A 20,349-nucleotide genomic window follows, 5' to 3' on the forward strand; every position below is an offset into this window, starting at 1 on the left:
AAGAAGGCTAGAAAACGCAAAACACATAAAAACCAACTATCGGATCCCACACTTTGATCTATCGTATACAAATCTAGCCAAAGTGGCTCGTGTACTGTTCATTCGTAATACGTAATTCCAATATTTGTCGTAAGACCATAATCTGAGCACCTCATTTTACTCCATACAAATGAGATTCTCGGATCCGAAAGTCTGCTACTGTAGGCTTGGATGGGCTATCGTAATCCAAATGCAAAGGCAAATGTGAGGATATGAATATATGTGAATGCTTCGCAGATGGGTGTTCGGTGCGGTTGAGACATAGCATAGATGTTTATATACATGATCATCGTTCCATTTTACACGTACATACCATATACCGCTCATCAATAACCTATCCAATATCCATCCCCTTCGTAAATGCTTAGTATCCTAACAAGGCAGCAGCCACCTCTGAGGGCTTACCAGAGGTTTGGATCCCCATCGCCCCTGGTACAGCTATCGTACGGGGTTGCATCTGTACATAATACCCATAAGTGTCAGCTCCCACCATTTGAGTTTGAACCAATTGAGGCGATATCAAGGGAATGAGATGGAATGGATATGCAGGTTATAGGCACAGAAATTTCCAATGGAGGATGCCATGTGATATCATTCGATAAGAGGTTATTGACAGCACAACTCACCGAATCAACCTTGTAGATATCCTTAGCCTCCTGCAAATTAACAGGATTCTTCCTCCATTCCTCCCTCTTTTTCCTCTCAGCTTCTCTCTGGCCTTTACTCGCAGCATATTCCTTCTCTTGTTCAGGACTACGCAGACCCAAATGCAACATCAGCTCAACTGCCCGCACAAATTATTCTGTGGGGGTATGACATATGCTTCCAGGTGCAGCCATTTAGGGCATGATATCCACTCACGTCAAAACCCACTCATCGGCCCATCCACCTCTCCTCTTAGTCACCTGCGGACTACCCGTACTATCCTTCTTATCCTTTGCTGACCCATCCTTCTTGCTCGTATCTTTAGCCTTGGGTGTCCCCCCAGTACCCTGAAGCAGAGCCAAAGTATTTCCCAGAAGTCCAATCCCATGTCCTGAAGGTTTGGCATTAGGGGTACCACTAGGTCCAGCAGTGACTTTCGAAGGAGGGAGAGACTTTTTCATAGCAGGGAATGGTTTCTTACTTGATCCGCCTTCCTCTGGAACAAGCTGAGTTGACGATTTCGATCGAGCTAGTCCCTCAGATTTGTTGATCGGAGTGTCGGGACCTTTGGCAGGTGCTTTCTTCTGAGTCGCTTCAGAGGAAGGTTCCGAGGGTCTTGCTTTCTTTTTGACTGGCTTGGAAGCTGGTGCAGGAGAAAACTTGGATCGACCCTTTCGTTCTGGTGAGGTCGAGGGTTGTCTTTCAGTTCCACTTTGAGGCAGATCCGCTGTGGGGGCTGGTTTCCCGGGTGATGTCGGTGCAGAGAGAGGAGGAATACCTTTAGATTTGGGTTGATCGATTGGCGCGGTCCTTTTCATCATTGCAGGTTTAGAATTGACCTGTTCACTCTCGTCCATACTCTCATCTTCATCCTTGATGACCCTTTGCAACTTCTTCTTGGGCTTTCGCACTTTTTCTTCCTCTTCATCTGACTCGGAGCTCGAATGATTTCTTACAACTTTTCTGCCCTTCGATTTGACCTTGACAATGCTCTCTTCAGGTTCGACATTCTTCGTTTTAGGTTTCTGATCTCTGTTCTCATCATCGCCAGCAACGATATCCTCCCCCTTTTGAATGTCCGAAACAGGATTAGGGGCAGGAGTAGGTGATTCCTTGACGGGCTTGATCTTCAACTTCAGTCTCTTCGCTCCACCAGACCCCTCATCACCCGCTTGAGCAGACAAATCAGGCTCGACCGATTCGGACTTCCTCTTCTTCCCTTTCCCTTTCTTCATACCGGGCTTATCGTCCTGTCTCTGGTCAGGTTTCGCTTCGGCGGAAGGACCTGGTGTACTCTCATGAGAAGCTTTACCGATATTGAGCTTGAGTGTTATTTTGGAAGGACTAGCGCTCCCTTCGGTGTTTGGGGTTGAGCTAGACTGAGTGGTTTGATCGGAAATTCCGAGAGGTACATGCTTGGGTAGCTGCCGCCCTTTCTTCTTGGATACTTTGGCAACGCCTTCTGATCCTGGCGGGCTCAGTTCCTTTGCCTTTCCTTTCCCCTTCACTGCCACCTCGTTCTGCTCATTATTCTCTTGAGCTACTGAAGCCTCCAAGACCTTTGCAGCCTTGCCTTTGCCCTTCTTGAATATTTCCTCTTTCACCGTCAAGTGATCAGATGGTGGTTCCTGAGGAAGAGGTGGAGGGGTCAAACTGGTATCGCTGAACCCCTCATGTTCGGGAGTCAACGCAGAATGCTTAGGAGTCGGCGCTGAAGGCGGAGGAGATTGAGATTGAAATCGGGAGGGTTTTCGAGTCTGTCGTTTTGGTAAGCTCGACATGGTGAAGCTGTCGTCTGTGGCAATGGCTGGGATTGGAGCGGTAGAAACAGGTGACGGCTGGTTAGTGACTTTGACTGGTTGATTTGGCAGTCTTTCGATGGCAGAGACGAGGTCTGCGTTATCGGGTACGGCTGAGGTTGAAGCACCAGGGGGATTGTGCGGCGGATGCACAGAATCAACAGTTGAAGATGTATAACCAGAAGATATCAAGTCTTCAGCTGGAACAGGTGGGTCTGTCGTAGATGCACTTCTCAATGCGATTCTAGTGGATTGTCTAGTAATTTCAGCCCTCTGTAACGTCCCTCGAGAGATTGGTGCCGGTTTTCTTCGCCAAGGAGGAAGCTCTGGTTTCGGCGGCAATGGGAAGAACGCTGAAGTCGGTTTGGCGGGTAAAGTGTGGGATACTCTACCAGATGAGGGAAATTAGGTGGGTGAAGTGTATTAGGCCGAGGTGGAATAGAAGGTAGAATCCAAGTTTCGATTGGAGATGTATTACGAAGTCGGGATGGACCTTCTAAAGTCGGACTTTGATGCTTTGTGATTTCTCCTGATGTATCTACAGTTGAGGATACTGAACCGCTCGCACCAGGAGTACCTTCTTTGGTCGGCTCGACGACTAGATCTCTGTGATTCTCGTCAATCCTTTCTTTGTCGCTTTCTACTGCACTTTCTAAACCACTATGCACAGTCTGACTATTATCGCAACCTTCGTCTGGGCTCTTCTGCTCTACCTTATTCTCAGTTTCGAATTGATTTTGTGAATATACAGCTTGTTCCTGACCAGTATACACAGCTTGAACACCTTCGCTTTCTTCACAAATTGTACTTTCTCGACCTACGTCGTCTTCTAGCTTTGGACTATACTCTATCGCCGGATCCTCTGACTTGTGCTCAGGCTGATTTACCTCAAGTTTCTCCGTTGTTCCCTCTTCAGCCGCAGGTGGATCAGGTCTATCGATGTAGTTGATTTGATTATCCCGATGCCCTTGAGAATCACCCTCAACCTTCAGATTCTGATCTTGGGAAGTCTGGGCTGGTTCTAGCTTGGTATCTCTACTCTTGGTTTTATTCTTTTTCGAATACAGACCGCTTTTGATGTATTTGCGCTTCACGAGTCGATCAGGCGCTTTGGTTATGTCAGGTAATGCAGGTGCAAGTGAGTCCGCTTGTAGTTCATTAAGTGAACGTGTAGACCTGGTGGATCTTGTCAAGCGAGTAGAGGTGTTAAATAGATTTGAAGGTGGTGGAGGAGGAAGTGGTGGTGGTGATTCAGGTGGTACCGAAGATAGGGAAGATTCGCTGGAAGCACGATCTACAGCAAGCTTCGTAGGAGTGGCGGTCTCTCGAGTGGGTGGCAAAAGTGTTCTCGCTGGCCAGTTTGATAGAATGGGTGGACTGTTCTTGTTGTCTTGTCCAGGAGATGATGGTGGTGGAGGTGTCAGAGTCGAATCTCTGGAGGGAGGATCAGGTGGATCAGGTTTTGGAGGTGCAGCTATGGGTTTTGATCGCTGTGAAGAAGATCTGGTAGATGGTCTTCGGGATGGTACAGCTGCACGAGAACTTCTTCGACTCGATCTTGAGGACGAAGTTGCACCAGTTGGTTGCTCGTTAATGACAAGTGACTGGGTGGGATTCGCAGGTGCGGGTGTGACAACTGGGTGATTCGACGCAAATACTGATTTCGCTTCGCAATTGAGATGCAATTCGGGAATTGCGGGGATAGGAGCAGGATCTGGTTGGATTTGTGGTACAGGAGCAGGACGAGGCTTGATAGCCCTTGTGTTTGGTACTCTTCTTGGTCTATACGACTCGACGGGAGTTAATCGATAGGAAGGAGAGGTCGTCGAATGTGGGTTATTCGGATCTGATTCAGGCGGAGGAGGTGAGATACAGTTCAATGGGTCTGGTGAAGTCTGTGGTGTACGTTGGGTCAAGGTCAGTGCTGTGCTATGTCCGTGGACTCGCAAAATCCTCTGCACGTTCATATCAAGACACCTGAGAGAGGGTACCAAGCCATCGAAAGGATCCAGGGTATGCATGTGAAGGATGTATCCAGGTAAAGAGGTACTTACACAGCGTTCACGTCCATTTAACCTCCTATAATACTCTTCTCTCCCTTCAACAGGATTCTTCCTTTCCTCAGTCCCAGTTTCACTGCTAAGTGTGGAACGTGCGGACGAGACGCGATAAGTCAAGGAGGAAGTGGGACGTGCGAGGGGTTTGGTGGATGGGACAGGAGACGAGTTTCGACTATTTACAAGATCTCGGATTGGGACTTTTACTTTTGGCATATACTCTCCTTTGGATGGGGAGGAGAGGGTTTCAAAGGAAGACCCTTGTTTGGTTGAGGGGTATTTTCACTGGCACTGGTCTTCTTTGCAGTGTCAGTGTCAGGTGAGATTGAGGGATACAAGGTAGATGGTGTGTAAGTGTATCACAACCAATCTGTGTGAGAAGACGGTTAAGAAGTGGAAGATGCAAAAGGAAGAGGAAGAGATGAGAGTGTATTTTCGTGCAGGTCAAGGTTGAGTGAGGTGAGTGTGCAGAGTATCTTTCCGTCGGAAGTGACTAAGTAGGTATGAGATAACATTGAACCGATCATGTCCAAAACGGCCCGAAGGCGAGCGAGGTCTTCGAGATTGGGACTCAATCATGTATATGTAGAGATGTAATGCACTGGATGAGACACTTGATAGTCTACCATTCTGAGATACTTGCACTGTCCAACCATTATCATCCACAAGATGACAGCACCAGCTCAAAAGATCTTACCGTGCCCACGTCCCTTCTCAGACCATAGCGTAATCACAATCGCAGGTGTAGATCTACCCATACGGATATTTCCTGGAAAGGCTCTCGAGGGAGGGTCCAAGAAGAAAGCATGGTTATTCTGGATCCACGGTGGTGAGTCCTCCCCTCTGTCTTTCTCATCTCACCTATATCGTCAGATTGAACAAAGGCCACCATACGCTGACGTGCGATGACCGATAGGCGGCTGGGTAGGAGGCAAACATTACATCCCAAACAACTGGGTCTATCCCGCCTTCAACCCACTAGGCATCCACATCATCTCAGTCTCATACCGCTTTATACCTCAGGTATCTCTTCCCAAAATCTACCAAGACGTACATCAATCTTTTCAATGGTGTTTGTCCAACCTCGCCAGTATTTTAGGGGAAGATACAGTAGATATAAACAGATATATAATAGGTGGTGATTCTGCTGGTGGACATCTATCTTCATATTGTTCTCTCCATTTTGATCCCAAACCAACGGTCAACCTGGATATATTCGGTGCAGTTGATCTGACCGATCCGCATCTCTCCACACCTGTACCTGAACGGCCGATCCTGTTCAACACTCCCATAGCAGAGCTGGAAAGGATGACAGAGGACCATAATCCTTCCAAAGCAACTGTGACGTGCGCATGGACATGGGAACTGGATCCCTCAATGTCTCCAAAGACAATCCGATCCTTCTGGGGGATAGATTATAATCCTGGAGAAGGGGACAAGAAGCGAATGGACCTGAATTCATATTATGCCAAAACCGGAACAAGGATTCAGGCGTTGTTCCAGTACACAAAAGATTACCAGAAATTAGCTAGAGATTGGTCGCCTCCCTATCACCTAGATAAGAATTATCCGCCAACAGTGTTTATGCATGGGAAGAAGGATGATACCGTCCCCATAGAGCAGAGTATGGAGTTCGCAGATAAGTTGGAAGGCCTGGGAGTGGACGTGGTGAGGATTTGGTCGGATGAGGGAAAACATTCTTTTGAGCAGTCCTTAGGAGTGAGTGGTCGATTTCTAAATACATTAATGCGATTTCACACCTCGAGAGAAGGACACGTCGAAAAGGTCTTAGCTAATACTTCCGTTGTCCACGATAGGGCCCAGAAGATGAAGGTTGGCAAGAATATATTGTACCTTGTTTAGACTTCGTGAAGAAACATATCGGAGAGTGATTGCACTGAATGAGCGTCAACCTCGTCGGAATCTTTTTTTCTTTTTTTTTTTTTTTTGGGGGGGGGGGGGGTTATCACACGATATCAGCGATGGCTCTACCCAATCCAATCTGCCTTAGTGAGCTATCATTGGGGATGTTTGTCATTGACGACAGTGTAGATATGCATGTGTGATATGATCGTAGCATCTATCGTTTGACCCAAGTGTACTATAAGAAGGGGGAGAGCGATCAGCTATATATCCAGTTTGAAGCGAAGGAAATGCAGATCACTCACTCCCTTTCTAGCCTTTGCTCTACCAGTCTTCTTCCTCTCTGTCATCCTAGTATCTCTCATGAGAGCGCCATCTGCGTCAAAGAGATATGTAAGTGATGTTCACGAGGATGGACCAAGAACATCAGATCCCGAATGATCGAAGAGTAGGAAGTATGACCAGGGTAAGAAGAGAAGAATGATGCCAAGTCGTTGAATTAGACTACCTGACAATAGAGTGACAACTCACCAGCCTGCAACACATCCCTCGCATCCTCCTTGGCAACCCCCAAAGCCCTCGCGACAGCCAGCCCCACCGCCGAAGCCTGACTGCTCATCCCCCCTCCACGGGAGAACCCAAAGATATTGAATGCCCCAAGGTAACCCGTAATCTTCAGGGGGCGAAGGATCGTCTCTCTATCTGAGGGTCGCACGAAGTATTGAGAAAGGGGTATATGGTTGATGAGTATCTCGCTGTCCACCACCTCTGTCTTTTCAGAAGAGGTGGAAGATAGGAGGGAAGGGGAAGGGATCAACCATACTCTCGCACTCGAAGTTTTCTTCCTCCCCATTCCATACGATCTACCAAATTCATCTACCCCCTGTCCCTCCTCTTCCTCCTTGGCATTTCCTGTACTCTCCGAAGTGGAACGGTAGATCCTCTCATACCTGCCCAACACCTCATTAATCTTGCCCACCAACTCCCCATTCCCACTAAGTTCCGAAACATGTCGTAAGTGATTCAACTCCGATAACAGCTCATGTACCTGACGCAACGTATTGGTCCGTAGCTTGATATCAAACAAAGTTGACATCTCCTCCTTGGAGATCCAGTTCGCCTGGGGAGGATTGATATATGGTAATTCCGATGGCAGCGGGTAAATATGCTTTACTCTGAGTTGCTGTTTGATAGAGTTAATGGTGGTATTGAGTTGGGAGAGGGACTCGTGGAATACCGGTCGGCCAGTGAAGAATTCGCTGGAGGATGGTCGGGTGGGTCGGCGGGGAGGGACGAAGTCTGATGAAGAGGGGGGAGAATAGGGCGAGAGCGAAGCGTAGGATCGGGCGGAGGTGAGGGCGATGGGGAGGGAACGGAGGGAGCGGAGGGAGGAGGAGGCAGTGGACGGGAGGGAGAGGGACATGTTGGCTGTGTAGTTGGAGGTGACGAGGTATAAGGATATCTAGAGTTGGGTTGAAAAGTAGAGCTAGGTCGATAAAGTCGAAAAAGACCAATATCTTTTGCCCAAGTTCGAGGTAGGCGATGGATGTTGAAAGTGATCTATTTGATTCCGTTCATGCAAATCGTCTGTTTAGGTTTGAGAATATGGATATATCCACGTCATTGTACCCAAGTACGGTTCTTTCGTGCCTGTCTACTTTTGGCTGACCAATATCAGATAAGGTGAACATGAATGGTTGCTAGCACCGATGATTTCATCTTCAATCTTCCAATCTTCAATCTTGACTTCCACTTCAGATATTACGATTACACGCTACAAGTCCACTCCTATCTACAGACTTCAGCATACCCACGTTCTGTCCGTTCGTTTCTTCATCTCCCGCAGTCCCTCATTCGAACACTAAGCACCATGGACATCGATGAGCAGCAACCCACAGGCTCAGTACTACAAAGTATGGAAACCAAGCTCCGCTCATCCCTCAAGATAGATTTCCTGGTAGGCTATTATTTCCTTCCTGCCATCTCTGCAGGATAGCTGTTTGGTTTACGCAGTACAGCTGATGATCTGTTATTCCTTTTCATGTATTACAGGAATTCATAGATACCTCTGGTAACTGCGGATCCTCATACTCCGTTACAATCGTTTCACAGGACTTCAAGGGGAAGATGACTCTGGGGAGGCATAAGCTGGGTACGTCCACGTCTAGCTCGCAGCATCCAAGCTGATCGTGGGACGGCATGTGCTGCGCAGTGAACCAGATATTATCAGATGAGATCTCTCAATTACATGCCTTCTCACAGGTGCGTCTATTCCATTTCCTTCTTCCGCTCCAAGCCATCATATGAATCATTGCTATCGCTAATCATCGATCTGGATATAGAAAACATACACACCCGAGCAGTGGGAGAAGGAAAAGAGCAAGTAGAACCATTCTACACACGATCAAACCAGTCAGTCCAAAATGGTAGATATCCCAGTATACTTCCCACTGCCCATATCAAGGAGCCAGACACAGATAAAACACCCATAACAAGAGGCAGACGACAAGGGATGCCATGCTTATACCGATATAAACCATGTATCATAGTATCATTATATTCATACCTTGCGTCGACAGAGTGGTTTCACCTCCACAGAATTACTGTGTGCGTACAATGGTCTCTACACATCTGATATTGCATACATTACAATATCTACAATACAACAAAGTCTAGTCTAATCAACTGACAGATCAAACACTACACATCACACGATCCACCCAATCTACACCTATCCTCTTCAACCCAGCCCAAAGAACTTCATCATCACACCATTCTGATCCACATCCGAACCGTCATTCGGATCTATCCAATCTCCATTCGCACCCAGTCCACCAAGGTTCGGTTGCCCACCACCAGCCGTAGTCATACTATCGAGCGTGACAAACTGATTGAACATATCATCCAGATCCTTCGTATTACCATTCACGGTAGTCCCATTCGGGAAAGGCACATCGACAGCATTGAGATGGGTCACCGATGAGTTCGACGTCATATCTTCATTACCGTTCACTGGAATATTCCCACTGGCACTAGTCGAGGTCGAAGGATCGGCTGAGCCAAGCTGTTCGGAATGCTTCTGCAAAGCCTTCATAATCTTATTTAAGCTATCCGAATCTAATGGTTTTGATAGATCTATTATATCCCCAAGAGTATTAGCAGAGCCGGAATTATCCAACTGTTGTTGTATAAGCTGTTGAACAGATGTCTGCGTTTGCCTCTGATCGTGTGTCGCTCCCGATTGCTGGGGATCATAGGAAGGTTGGTTATGCTGGAGCTGATGCTGATAAATGTCCTTCAACCCCTGTCGACCATCCTCTACCTGTTGATTCTTCACTCCCGCAGATGTCCAGTTCGGCGCGTAATCAGCATCGGCAGGTAGTCCAGGAACGAGCGGTACGAAGGGCGGTACCGCTTGGGAGGTGTCGTATCCTTGAGGATTGGATCTGACTTGAGCATGTTGGTCATACGACTCATACCCATTAGAAGGCAAAGAATTATTCATGAGGTAATCGGCAAATTCAGCCATAGTCGGTTGTGATGATTCCTGCTGCTGCTGCGATTGCGAGGCAAGAGCCTGCGAGATGAATTGTTCCAAGTCGAATGGCTGGTCTAGCTCTGGCGAGGTATCTCCTGATCCAGAAATATCGTGAGATAGGGCAGGTGCAGGTTGTTGTTGGATCTGGTTGAACCAGCTTTCGTCGAATTGAGGTGGAGGGTGTGATGGTGGCTGATTCTGCGGTTGTACTTGTACTTGCGGGTGAGCTTGCACTGGTGGTTGAGCTGGAGAAGGTTGATTCTGTGCCCGCGCAGCATGATGGACATAGGCCGCGATACACCCTACAAACGGATCGAGGTCAAGCTCCTGAGGGATTACAGAAGGATGTTGCGTGTACAGCTGAGGATCTAGATAATTCGTTGGTCGAGGCGCTTCGAGAGTTTGGTTTGTAGGGTGAGGTAGAGATTGGGAGTATATCTGCTGCACTTGTGGAGGCCACTGGAATGATGCCAGTGGTAATTGTGGTTGAGCGTGTTGAGGGATTGGAGCGGGGAGGGATGATTGATTCTGTTGCCCCGATACCGATACCGAAGATCTAGATTTCGTGGCGTTACCATTCGATCCACTCGACCTCGTTTCTCCGTTATTAGAGGGGCTACCACTCCGTGTCGGACCGGCTGATATGGAACCGCGTTTCTGCCCAGAAGGAGAAGCCTGTCGTGAGCCATTGGAGGTGGTCACAGCGGTATTGACGGCCAAATGAGATGAAGAGGGTTTAGGTAAGATGGCTCGGTGGTGTTGAGAGTTATAAGGTGCAATCGCTTTGGTAGCTGACTTGGAAGGTCCAGCTACGGCGATAGCAGGAGGATTACCTGTGACGGTGGCTCTGCGATGAGATGATGAGGATACATCGTGGCCCTCTTTGGCTTGAGCTGATTTCGTCGAAATTGAAGTGGAGCGTCGAACGGACGTACTGCCATTGCAGGCTGGGCGACCGTTGACGGGTGTGGTGGTTCCTGAAGAAGCGGGTGAAGGTTGTCTGGACGGATGAGAGATGTCGGGAGGTGAGAGTAATGTTGGAGAGGGCTGCGATTGGAACGTGTTGGAAGAAGGAAGATTTATAGAGCTAGGCACTCTGCTTGTCGTTTCAAGCGCAGGGGGGTCGTTTACCTTTCCAGAACAGCAGGAGGATTTGGGCTGTTCAGACGGATGTGGATCATCGTCGCCCATCCTAGCATCCTCATCATCCTCTGAACAAGAGCATCTAACACAACATCCACAGCATTCTTTCTCGCAGGTACATTCTCCTGGAGGACACTGGCACCTTCCATTGCAGCATTCAAGCGGTCTGAGCTGTACGATCCCCATAGTTCTCGCGACATCTTCGTTCACCTGGACTGAAGGTGGTAATACCCTGATATCGTGGGGGTCTAATGAGGTGACGTTGGTTTCCGGTGGAGGTGGGACATGGGACGCAGCGAGGGATATCAATTGAGCGATCGAAGTTACACCTGATGGAACTGCGATATGATGATTACAATCGTGTCGACCTTTACATCCTTCCCCACAGCCATTTCCTTTGGCATGGTTATGTTCCGATCCATTCTCGTTGAGAGTGGGAGTACCATTATCGTGAGTCGCACATCCAGGACAAGAACAGTCTTCTCCACACATACACGCTCCAATAACTACATCTTCGCTCGTGGGGAAAGCCAAAGGCATATCAATATCGATATCCTCATATTCCATCGGCTCTACTTTAGCACCGCCATTCTCAGCAGCGGTATCAAACGTCGATATACCAGGTAAAGGTATATTGGGTAAACCGACAGCGGATCTGGGAATTTCAGAATTGATAGATCCATCTTGATTTATAGCTGCTCCAATCAATCTACCGAAATCTGTCAAAGGCTTGATGCGAGGTGGAGGAGGGCGGAGAGATTTGGGTAATGGACTTGCCCTGCCGGAGTTGGAAGTGACTGTATCTCGACGGCCGTGTCTAGCGGGATTGGCAGAGTAAGGTGAGAACAATTTGGTCTTGTGGACGTGGGGTGAGGTGTGGACTGGATGATGCATGTTTTCAGGAGATAGATGAGGGTTGACCATGAGTGGTGGGGAGGGTCGAGGGATTGTACCGCCAGGTGTGATGGTCCCTCCACCAGAAGACGATTCGCCATTCGTGCTGGCGCTACTGTTCTTCTTGGGCAGACAGCACTTGCAAAGACCACCAGATTCACATTTGCATGGGTTCAACAGAGCTGAGACTGGATATACAGATTTCGGGGATCAGCACAGTGGTCTAGACCCGTGTCCTGTTTGCGTACGAGAGGACTTACCACTTCTTTCTGCGACTCTGTAGCTCGAATCATCCTTCAACAAGCCGGTCAACGTATTGGCCGCAGCAGCGAGCTCAAGAACATCTTTAAATCCCCTTGGAAACGTCGCTTTTGAGCCAGGTTGACCTTTTCTCGTCTCCACCTCGACGATTTGTGGTTCGTTCTCCTGGTCTTGGTCTGATCCTTGCGTTGAAGATGTTGGTTCCACCGGGTTTGAAGTGGGGGGTATGATTGATGGAGTGGCAGTCGACCTGGTATCACCACATATGCACTACGCATTCCAATCAGCAAAAAGAAGTTGATCGACGACAGAGGAAAGAGGTATAACGCACTTTGTTGTGTACACTCGATCCGGCAACTTTACGCCTATCTTTGCAACATGAACATTGGGTCGAGGGTCTACCTTTCTTTTTGATCTCGTATAACGGTCTATCGGTGTGGGTACATCCTGAGACTCTATGCCCTTTTATACATTTCTCACAGGCGTATTTCTTCTCGTTGATCAGGACCATTTTGCTTGATTGATGGCTATTCTATCGATATAAACCAAATGAACAGATGAAGATGAGTTGAATGACCAGACAAAGCAGGATATTGTAGAAGATTCCAGCTGGTCAGTGGAGTATAGTGGCCAAAGGGAGATCTGTGATGTCGGTTTCCAAGGATACGCTGAAAGGATGATACTGGATTTTAAGGTTGTCTGAGGTATTCACAAGACGTCCTGCATCGATTCTTCGATGGTGTAGATATGTGAGTGAGAAAGGTTGTCGAATGATCAAACAGATCAAATCGACACGATGAAGCGAAGGAAGCCTTGGTTATTGATACTGCTCTTCGATCATTGTATCGTCTGTGAATGATGGTTTGATGGGTATGGGTATCGAGATGAGAGTAGGGTAGATTTGATGGTGAATAAGTTGGGTTGGTTGTATAAAGTGATTCTGATGTGCCCCGAAGGACTGTAGGTGTGTGTGCGTGTGTGTGATAGCCAATCTCTGTCTGACGATGTGCGGTACTTGGATAGTATCGATGTACAAAGGATATACATATGTTGAGAATGGCCATTGAGATGTACTCGTATTGAGCACTGACTCTCACTGTTTTTACAAAATGCACACTCACTGTGCGAGTGAGTGCTGAATACAGTAACTAGTTATTGCGTAATCTCATACGGGTAAAACGGAACCAAATATAACAGATAATTTGAGGATGGGTGGCAAGCGAGATCATATACACTCACCCCACTTATACTGTCTCCATACACCACGTGTTCGCGGCCACATACTAAGTAGAGGCGTTCCTGAGCCGGAATCCCAAAGTAAGGACCGACGCGTTTCATAACCACGGAAGAACAGGCCAAGATATGGTTGTACTACTCTACGCGTTTCACAGTGAAATCTATCCTATAGCAGTACCTGGTATGACAATAAGAGTTACCCCGCGTTATGTCTGCCTCTTGGTATCGTACCCGGATGGATGCGCAGTGTGGAGTAGTTATGGAGTAATCGAACATCCATCGATCAGACTGGATTGGAATACAAAGTGAACAGATTGGATCATTTGCTTTTTATTCTCTTCTCGTTGTTCTAATCAATTCATTTCTTTACCTCCAAGTATAATATTGGATATCAGAAAGAGGAAAAAGATCAAAGCTGGTTCTTTGACTTTCTCTACTCATACCACTGCACTACGACTCTGCACGGTTGTTCAATCTAGTTCCCATCGACATCCGTTAGGTCAACCTCGTCAACAACGCATTGTTCCCCTCCTTTATCTCTTCGTCTCCTTGGCAATCATTCCTTCTTTTCCGGCTCAGGTCTATAGAGTTGGAATATATCACTCATTCTTACATCACCATCACAACGGACAGCGTCCAATCAATCTCACCCACTCTCCTTCCTTTTCACAACAACGACATACACACACACTCCTTTGAATATTATCGTTATATCGTTTCAAGATGAGTTACGGTTACCCCCCACCAACCTCACAAGGTAACCGATCACCAGCACCCCCCTATCATTCTCAATCCTCACCATACAATCAACAACAAACTTACAACGATCCTTTGGATTCATACTACACCGATTTTCAGAGAGCACCATCCCCTGCATATGGAACATCAAACTACAATCAGCCAGCGGCATCACCCTCTTTAACAGGCTATCAACAGGGATATCAAGCTCCTGCAACTCCACTCGACCCACACGCAGAGATGTACGGTCAACCATACCAACAGAACCCTCCTGGTGGGGATGTAGGTGTAGGAGAGGTGTTCCGACCGAATAATCAACATTTATTACCTCAACGACCACCTCAACAGAACTTCTATCAACAGAATCAACCTCAAGCTCAATCTCGACCGTCATTCTCATCCCAGCATTCAGATTATTATCCCGACGAAACCAAGTCATACTCGTCCACTACACATCTAGCATCCACCCCTCAGAAAGAATGGGATGTAGGATCGGTCGTCCCCTCCGTTCCAAGGGATATGGGATACAACAACCAAAATCAAAACCAGTATTATCCACCTAGACCAATGTACAATACCGGACCTCCCAGTTCGGTAGGATCCAACGCAGGGTGGGGAGGGACCTCACATTGGCACAAGATGAGGAATCAGTTATTGGAACGAAGGGTGGTTAAACAGATTCCACTGCATAATGGGAATCTGATCATGGACGTCCCTGTGCCGAAGGGGGTTATACCCTCCAGTTCGAAGGGTCTTGAAATGATGGATGGAGAGGTGGAGAGTTTGAGGTACTCTGCTGCTACTTGTGATCCCGATGATTTTATGGCGAGGAAGTTTAATTTGAGGCAGTATCTCTATGGGAGGAAGACAGAGTTGTTTGTGAGTGAATCTTGTCATTACCACTTCGGTAAACTCGATCGTATACATCTTCTATTAAATGCTATATGCAGCTTGATGCGTATCAGCAAATAATCTTCACGAGAGAATACTAAAACTGATGTCTTCCGCTCAACTACAGATCGTCATGACAATGTACAACGAAAACTCAGAACTCCTCTTACGAACTCTCAACAGCGTGATCAAGAACATCGCTCACCTGACTAGCAGGACGAAATCGAAAACTTGGGGTCCGGACGCATGGAAGAAGGTGGTAGTGTGCATCGTGGCGGATGGACGAAAAGTGGTCGATCCTAGGGTATTGAAGGTCTTGCAGTTGATGGGTGTCTATGCCGAGGTGGGTCACAATGGACCATTTCAAAACGTCAAGAGCATGAGCTGATAGCGTCATTGATAGGGTGTCATGAAAGATCATGTTGCGGGTAAAGAGACGCAGGCGCACATCTTTGAATACACTTCACAGGTGGTTGTATCCGATACGGGAGAAGTTGGGTTTGGATCTACGCCTGTTCAGCTGCTGTTCTGCTTGAAAGAGTGAGTCGGTCTACATCTAAAATGACACCCTTGGTCCTGTGGGATCGTATCGGTCATGGTGGCTTACATGACGTATTGTATTGTTCAGACAAAACAAGAAGAAGCTCAACTCCCACCGATGGTTCTTCAACGCCTTCGGCTCTATAATCAAACCCAACGTTTGTGTCCTCCTCGATGTAGGTACCAAACCAAGTGGAACATCGATCTACGAGCTCTACAAATGTTTCGAGAAACACCCCAACGTCGGTGGAGCATGTGGAGAGATCTTCGCAGATACAGGTCGGTTCGGTAAACTTCTATTCAACCCTTTGGTCGCAGGACAAAACTTTGAATATAAGATGTCTAACATCCTGGATAAACCTTTCGAGTCTGTTTTCGGTCTCATCTCGGTCCTTCCCGGAGCGTTCTCTGCTTATCGATATGATGCGGTGAAGAACCATGCGGATGGGAGTGGACCACTGGCAGCGTATTTCCATGGGGAGATGATGAATCTTCCGGGGGCGACGGCTAGTATATTTGATAGGAACAAGTTCTTGGCGGAGGATAGGATATTGGCTTTTGGTGGGTTATCTATGTCTCCGTTCTTCTTTTGGCTCTCGGCTCTAGTGATTGATTACCCCACGACATAACATTTTGTCGATTTCTACATCATCTACTTCTCCTTGACGTTGCTCTAAAACTGATCGTCCCTTTTTTGCATGATACAGAAATCGTCGTAAAGAAAAACGCCAAATGGAGATTACAATATGTGAAATCCGCCAAAGCTGGTACGGACGTTCCTGCAAGAGTCCCCGAGTTCATCTCGCAACGAAGGAGATGGTTGAACGGTTCCATCTTCGCTGCGACGTATGCGATGGTGTGTTTCTGGAGGATCTGGACGAGCGGACATAATTTCTTTAGGAAGATTGCTTTGACCTTTCTGACGGTTTATAGTGGGTGGACGTTTTCCCCTTCTTCCTCGTCGTCGGGAAGAGTGCATATATGTACAATCTTGGATCAGCTCTGGGGCCTAGCGTGATGCTAATTATGTTATATTCGATTAGACCTCGTTAATCTGCTCTTCAACTGGCTTTCGATCTCTTCTTTCTACCTCGCTTTCTTCTTTTTGATCTCCTCGTCTATCTCGGGTAATTCGGATCCATTTGGCGGAGCTGGTGATGAGATTTTCCAGGTGTTTAATAAAGTGTATATTGGTTTGATGTGAGTGGATATCGGCCTTTCTCTACATTCGATGCTCTCGTTGAAATAGATGCAGAAGATATGAGAATCCTGATGATTTTTCTCTGAAAATTTGCAGCTTCGTCGTACTGGTCTGTTCGTTGGGTAATAGACCGCAGGGCTCAAATTGGATGTACACGTTTTGGTAAGTTACTCCTCTCGTATCTTATGAGTCTACACATATGGCGAAAGACTGATAATCTGAATGTGGTATACAGCATCTTCATGTTTGCCGTCTGTCAAGGTATCTTGCTGTACTGTGCCGGATGGACAGTTTATCAGACTGTACCCCACACCACAGAGGGATGGAAAGATGTCGATGGGTTATTTGCCAATAAGACGTTCCTAGACCTGGCTATGTCTCTGATGGTGGGTTTTCCTCTTCCTCTTTCAATATCTGCCTTTCGGTGATTTCAATATGACTAATCCTCGATTGTGTCTAGGCAACATACGGACTCTACCTCATTTCGTCACTTTTATACTTCGAACCATGGCACATGTTAACTTCCTTTGTGCAATATCTGTTATTGCTTCCCTCTTACGTGAATATCCTGCTCATCTATGCGATGTGTAATTTGCATGATGTCAGTTGGGGCACGAAGGGCGATAATGGTGCGTCGAAGGATTTGGGATCGGCAAAGAAGGTTGAGAAGGACGGTAAAGAGATGGTGAGTTGGTGGTTTTATGTAAACGCTCCTTATCCCCATAGGAGACCCAAGCTCTCTTTATAGAGTTCTGCTGGGATGAGGTGATGTGTATGATGTCAGGAAGTAAGCTGATATGTTGTTCGTCCACGATGATCAGGCCGAAGTTGCCTTACCTACCAAACAGGAAGATGTCGAGGCTTTATGGCAGCAGGCCAGAGCGGAACTACGCGTACCAGCTACGGAGAAGGCTGAGAAGAGGAGCGCGGAGACTAAACGGGCGGATCAAGATAGGAATTTCAGGTGGGTGACACTTTTCCGGGACGAATTCACCTTGATATCCTCTGAGCAATCTCACTTTGATATCGTATTGTCGACTCGGCTGATTCATGATACCCTGAACAGAACCAACGTCGTCCTCCTCTTCCTAGGCTCCAATATGTTAGTCATCCTGTTATTCACCTCGTCGGCATTCACCACATGGGTCAACACCCATTTTACCAGTGCGACCCAATCGACTTTCAACCCTTATCTCACTGTCATATTTTATGCGGTACTGGGATTGTCGGCATTGAGGTTTCTGGGTTGCGTGCTGTATTTGGTATTTAGGTTGTTTGGGTTTTAGGCCAGTCCAGCAATGAAGAGTAGGGAAAGCGGATGGAGGAGGATCTATTTTGTATTTGATATATCACATACCCCTTTTCTGCTTAATGTAGAGTGTATATACGCTTGATGCATATATAATCATATCGCTGCTTTGTTTGTGCTGCAATTACATTACCTGTATATATTCCGCTGAGAGAGAAGGGTGGATGGAGACGAAGGAATACTTCCGTCGGAAGTTGGACATTCCTTTCGAGAGACGATCACAACAAATTTCGAACGCACAACGCAAAGACATCAACCTCGAGATATCAAAAATCAGATATCGAGATGACTGTCCATGCATATCGATACATACCTCATACAACCTAGCATATATCTGTAAGAACAGGAAGAAGAAGTGATCATCATGGTGAGTGATCATATTCACCGACAGCGTCCGAAATGACGGCTTCGGGAAATAGGGGTAGCTGATACAATCTCTTGCTAGCCCCGAGCAGGTCATACCAAATCTAGATTACATACCTCGGCAGTCAGGCTACCATCAAAGCTTCAGACTTCCACTGAAGACATAGCCATTGAACAGAATGTAGCGCCTGTAAGGGAGCCACCTTTTCATAATATCAGCTTGAGCTGATTTGAACGAACAATGCACGCGATATGTAGCAATCGACCATACTGAATGGCAATCACGATGAACCTTCTACATCGAGGTCAAAGTCACAGAAGAAAGCAGAGTTCATAGCTGCCGTCCGTGAGTCTCTGCATGCTCCCTACTATCACCCACTCCTCCCCAATTTAACCCTTGGAAGGTCGACACATTTCGACATTCGATTATAGTAAACATATCGTGTGCATCAAGATATAGACAAAAGATACTGATTTCATATCTCTTACGATCGCAGAATCAGCCCCACACCCATATATGATCAAATCGAAATCCCACCTCCGGCGTGAAAAGAGGAAAATCAAAACCCAAAATGCATCTACGAACCTTGAATCGTTAGAGAGCGCTTTGGAGGGGATACTGCCCGATGGTGAGAATGAGATACAGGATCAGGAGCAACAGGATGGAGGGGCGGTGAAGGGGCAGAGTAAGGGGGACAAGGAGGAGGAGAGGAAGAGGAAGCTGGAGAAGAAGAGGGAAGAAAGGAAGATTGGAGAAGGACGGGGCAGGACTTTGGGCGAGAAGAAGAGGAGAGGGGTTATGTGAGTTTTCTGTTCGAATCCTGGTTTATTTTATTGTTTTGGTTTGGTTCTGGTTTGATCTCATATAAGATCGCTTCTGTTCTTGCTCTTCTATCTTCCCTCTTCCTGCTCTATAAGATACGTTGCTGACCCAATGACCTTTGCCCGTCCAGTCAAGAATCATCAAAACGGATCCCCGCTGTGCTCTCTCATCCGGCTTACAAGGCCAACCCATGGGCTACGATACGTGAACATGTGGGGAATACTATTGCTACGAACGATAAATCTGGGTCTGGCAAGAAGTAATTGATACATTATACGTGATAATTTGATCTGTCGTTGTCATGCTCAAGGTTATGGGGTAGATATTGTAATCGTTACTCAGGTGCATGTACTGTATGTGTACGATCGATCTTCTATTCGTCATATCCATAAAATCTGTTCATACTCCCCGCCTTGGCCTTATCCTCCATTTTATCCATTTATCGCAAGACTCGAAAGTTTCGATCGACTCGTGCTTGACGGAGTGTCATATTGGATAATTACCAGATCATCAGCCCATAGCGGATGGTATTCTCGATTGGGAGAGGTGAAAGTGTAACCCACCACTACAGTGCAAGAACGACGATCAAGCTGATGTGAGATCAATCACCTCACTCTCCTCCCAATTTCCCTTCCTCTTCCTCGTCCTCTTCTCTGTCCTCGCACCAAGATTCATCCCCGCTTGTCGGTTACTAATACCTGTTGAACATCCCGTCAAACACCACTCTTTGTTTTCGGATCTCGTATATCTCGTCAAATCGGCTTCCCCCAAATACAATCCCTCGTCAATGTATCCAGTAATCAACCAGCGCAGATTCGAATTGGTAAGTATGGGCACGCTGGAGGAGAAGACGAATGGTGGTGACGCGGGTCGGCCGATGAATGTGTATGAGGATTGTGGTGAGGAGTCGAGCTTGGATGTGAGAAGGCGTCCTTTCTTTTTCGATTTGATTTTTGAGGTGTTGGAAGGGTTTGGGGGGCTGGTAGTGTCCATAGGGAAATGATGGGTG

At 47.1% G+C, this 20,349-nt stretch overlaps 8 protein-coding genes across 8 annotated transcripts; 5 read left to right on the forward strand and 3 right to left on the reverse strand.

The window, feature by feature from the left end:
* Window positions 1-403: 403 nt before the first annotated feature.
* Window positions 404-4,504, reverse strand: I302_107511 (uncharacterized protein; the record flags this gene model as incomplete). The annotated part of the gene is made up of 4 exons (XM_065870472.1): window positions 404-496; window positions 666-792; window positions 901-2,836; window positions 2,977-4,504. 4 exons carry the CDS (start codon window positions 4,502-4,504, stop codon window positions 404-406), a joined length of 3,684 nt encoding a protein of 1,227 aa, XP_065726544.1.
* A 705-nt stretch (window positions 4,505-5,209) lies between these two features.
* Window positions 5,210-6,432, forward strand: I302_107512 (uncharacterized protein; the record flags this gene model as incomplete). The annotated part of the gene is made up of 3 exons (XM_019193356.1): window positions 5,210-5,369; window positions 5,457-6,259; window positions 6,358-6,432. 3 exons carry the CDS (start codon window positions 5,210-5,212, stop codon window positions 6,430-6,432), a joined length of 1,038 nt encoding a protein of 345 aa, XP_019044833.1.
* Window positions 6,433-6,620: 188 nt separating this feature from the next.
* Window positions 6,621-7,826, reverse strand: I302_107513 (mitochondrial 37S ribosomal protein uS9m; the record flags this gene model as incomplete). Its single annotated transcript, XM_019193355.1, has 3 exons — window positions 6,621-6,641; window positions 6,709-6,779; window positions 6,935-7,826. 3 exons carry the CDS (start codon window positions 7,824-7,826, stop codon window positions 6,621-6,623), a joined length of 984 nt encoding a protein of 327 aa, XP_019044832.1.
* A 447-nt stretch (window positions 7,827-8,273) lies between these two features.
* Window positions 8,274-8,790, forward strand: I302_107514 (uncharacterized protein; the record flags this gene model as incomplete). The annotated part of the gene is made up of 4 exons (XM_019193354.1): window positions 8,274-8,360; window positions 8,456-8,555; window positions 8,616-8,665; window positions 8,746-8,790. 4 exons carry the CDS (start codon window positions 8,274-8,276, stop codon window positions 8,788-8,790), a joined length of 282 nt encoding a protein of 93 aa, XP_019044831.1.
* Window positions 8,791-9,143: 353 nt separating this feature from the next.
* I302_107515 (uncharacterized protein) lies at window positions 9,144-12,750 on the reverse strand (the record flags this gene model as incomplete). The annotated part of the gene is made up of 3 exons (XM_019193353.1): window positions 9,144-12,166; window positions 12,239-12,509; window positions 12,571-12,750. The coding sequence occupies 3 exons, from the start codon at window positions 12,748-12,750 to the stop codon at window positions 9,144-9,146; spliced, it is 3,474 nt and encodes a 1,157-aa protein (XP_019044830.1).
* Window positions 12,751-14,198: 1,448 nt separating this feature from the next.
* I302_107516 (uncharacterized protein) lies at window positions 14,199-18,131 on the forward strand (the record flags this gene model as incomplete). The annotated part of the gene is made up of 11 exons (XM_019193352.1): window positions 14,199-15,092; window positions 15,232-15,447; window positions 15,508-15,644; window positions 15,733-16,205; window positions 16,352-16,576; window positions 16,688-16,844; window positions 16,942-17,007; window positions 17,081-17,231; window positions 17,306-17,530; window positions 17,667-17,809; window positions 17,912-18,131. The coding sequence occupies 11 exons, from the start codon at window positions 14,199-14,201 to the stop codon at window positions 18,129-18,131; spliced, it is 2,907 nt and encodes a 968-aa protein (XP_019044829.1).
* A 387-nt stretch (window positions 18,132-18,518) lies between these two features.
* I302_107517 (uncharacterized protein) lies at window positions 18,519-19,603 on the forward strand (the record flags this gene model as incomplete). The annotated part of the gene is made up of 5 exons (XM_019193351.1): window positions 18,519-18,521; window positions 18,600-18,707; window positions 18,776-18,863; window positions 19,015-19,318; window positions 19,471-19,603. 5 exons carry the CDS (start codon window positions 18,519-18,521, stop codon window positions 19,601-19,603), a joined length of 636 nt encoding a protein of 211 aa, XP_019044828.1.
* Window positions 19,604-20,127: 524 nt separating this feature from the next.
* I302_107518 (uncharacterized protein) lies at window positions 20,128-20,343 on the forward strand (the record flags this gene model as incomplete). Its single annotated transcript, XM_065870473.1, has 1 exon — window positions 20,128-20,343. The coding sequence occupies one exon, from the start codon at window positions 20,128-20,130 to the stop codon at window positions 20,341-20,343; it is 216 nt and encodes a 71-aa protein (XP_065726545.1).
* Window positions 20,344-20,349: the final 6 nt, after the last annotated feature.

Source organism: Kwoniella bestiolae, chromosome 6 (assembly GCF_000512585.2).
Source record: "Kwoniella bestiolae CBS 10118 chromosome 6, complete sequence".
In the NCBI taxonomy this organism is placed as follows: domain Eukaryota; kingdom Fungi; phylum Basidiomycota; class Tremellomycetes; order Tremellales; family Cryptococcaceae; genus Kwoniella; species Kwoniella bestiolae.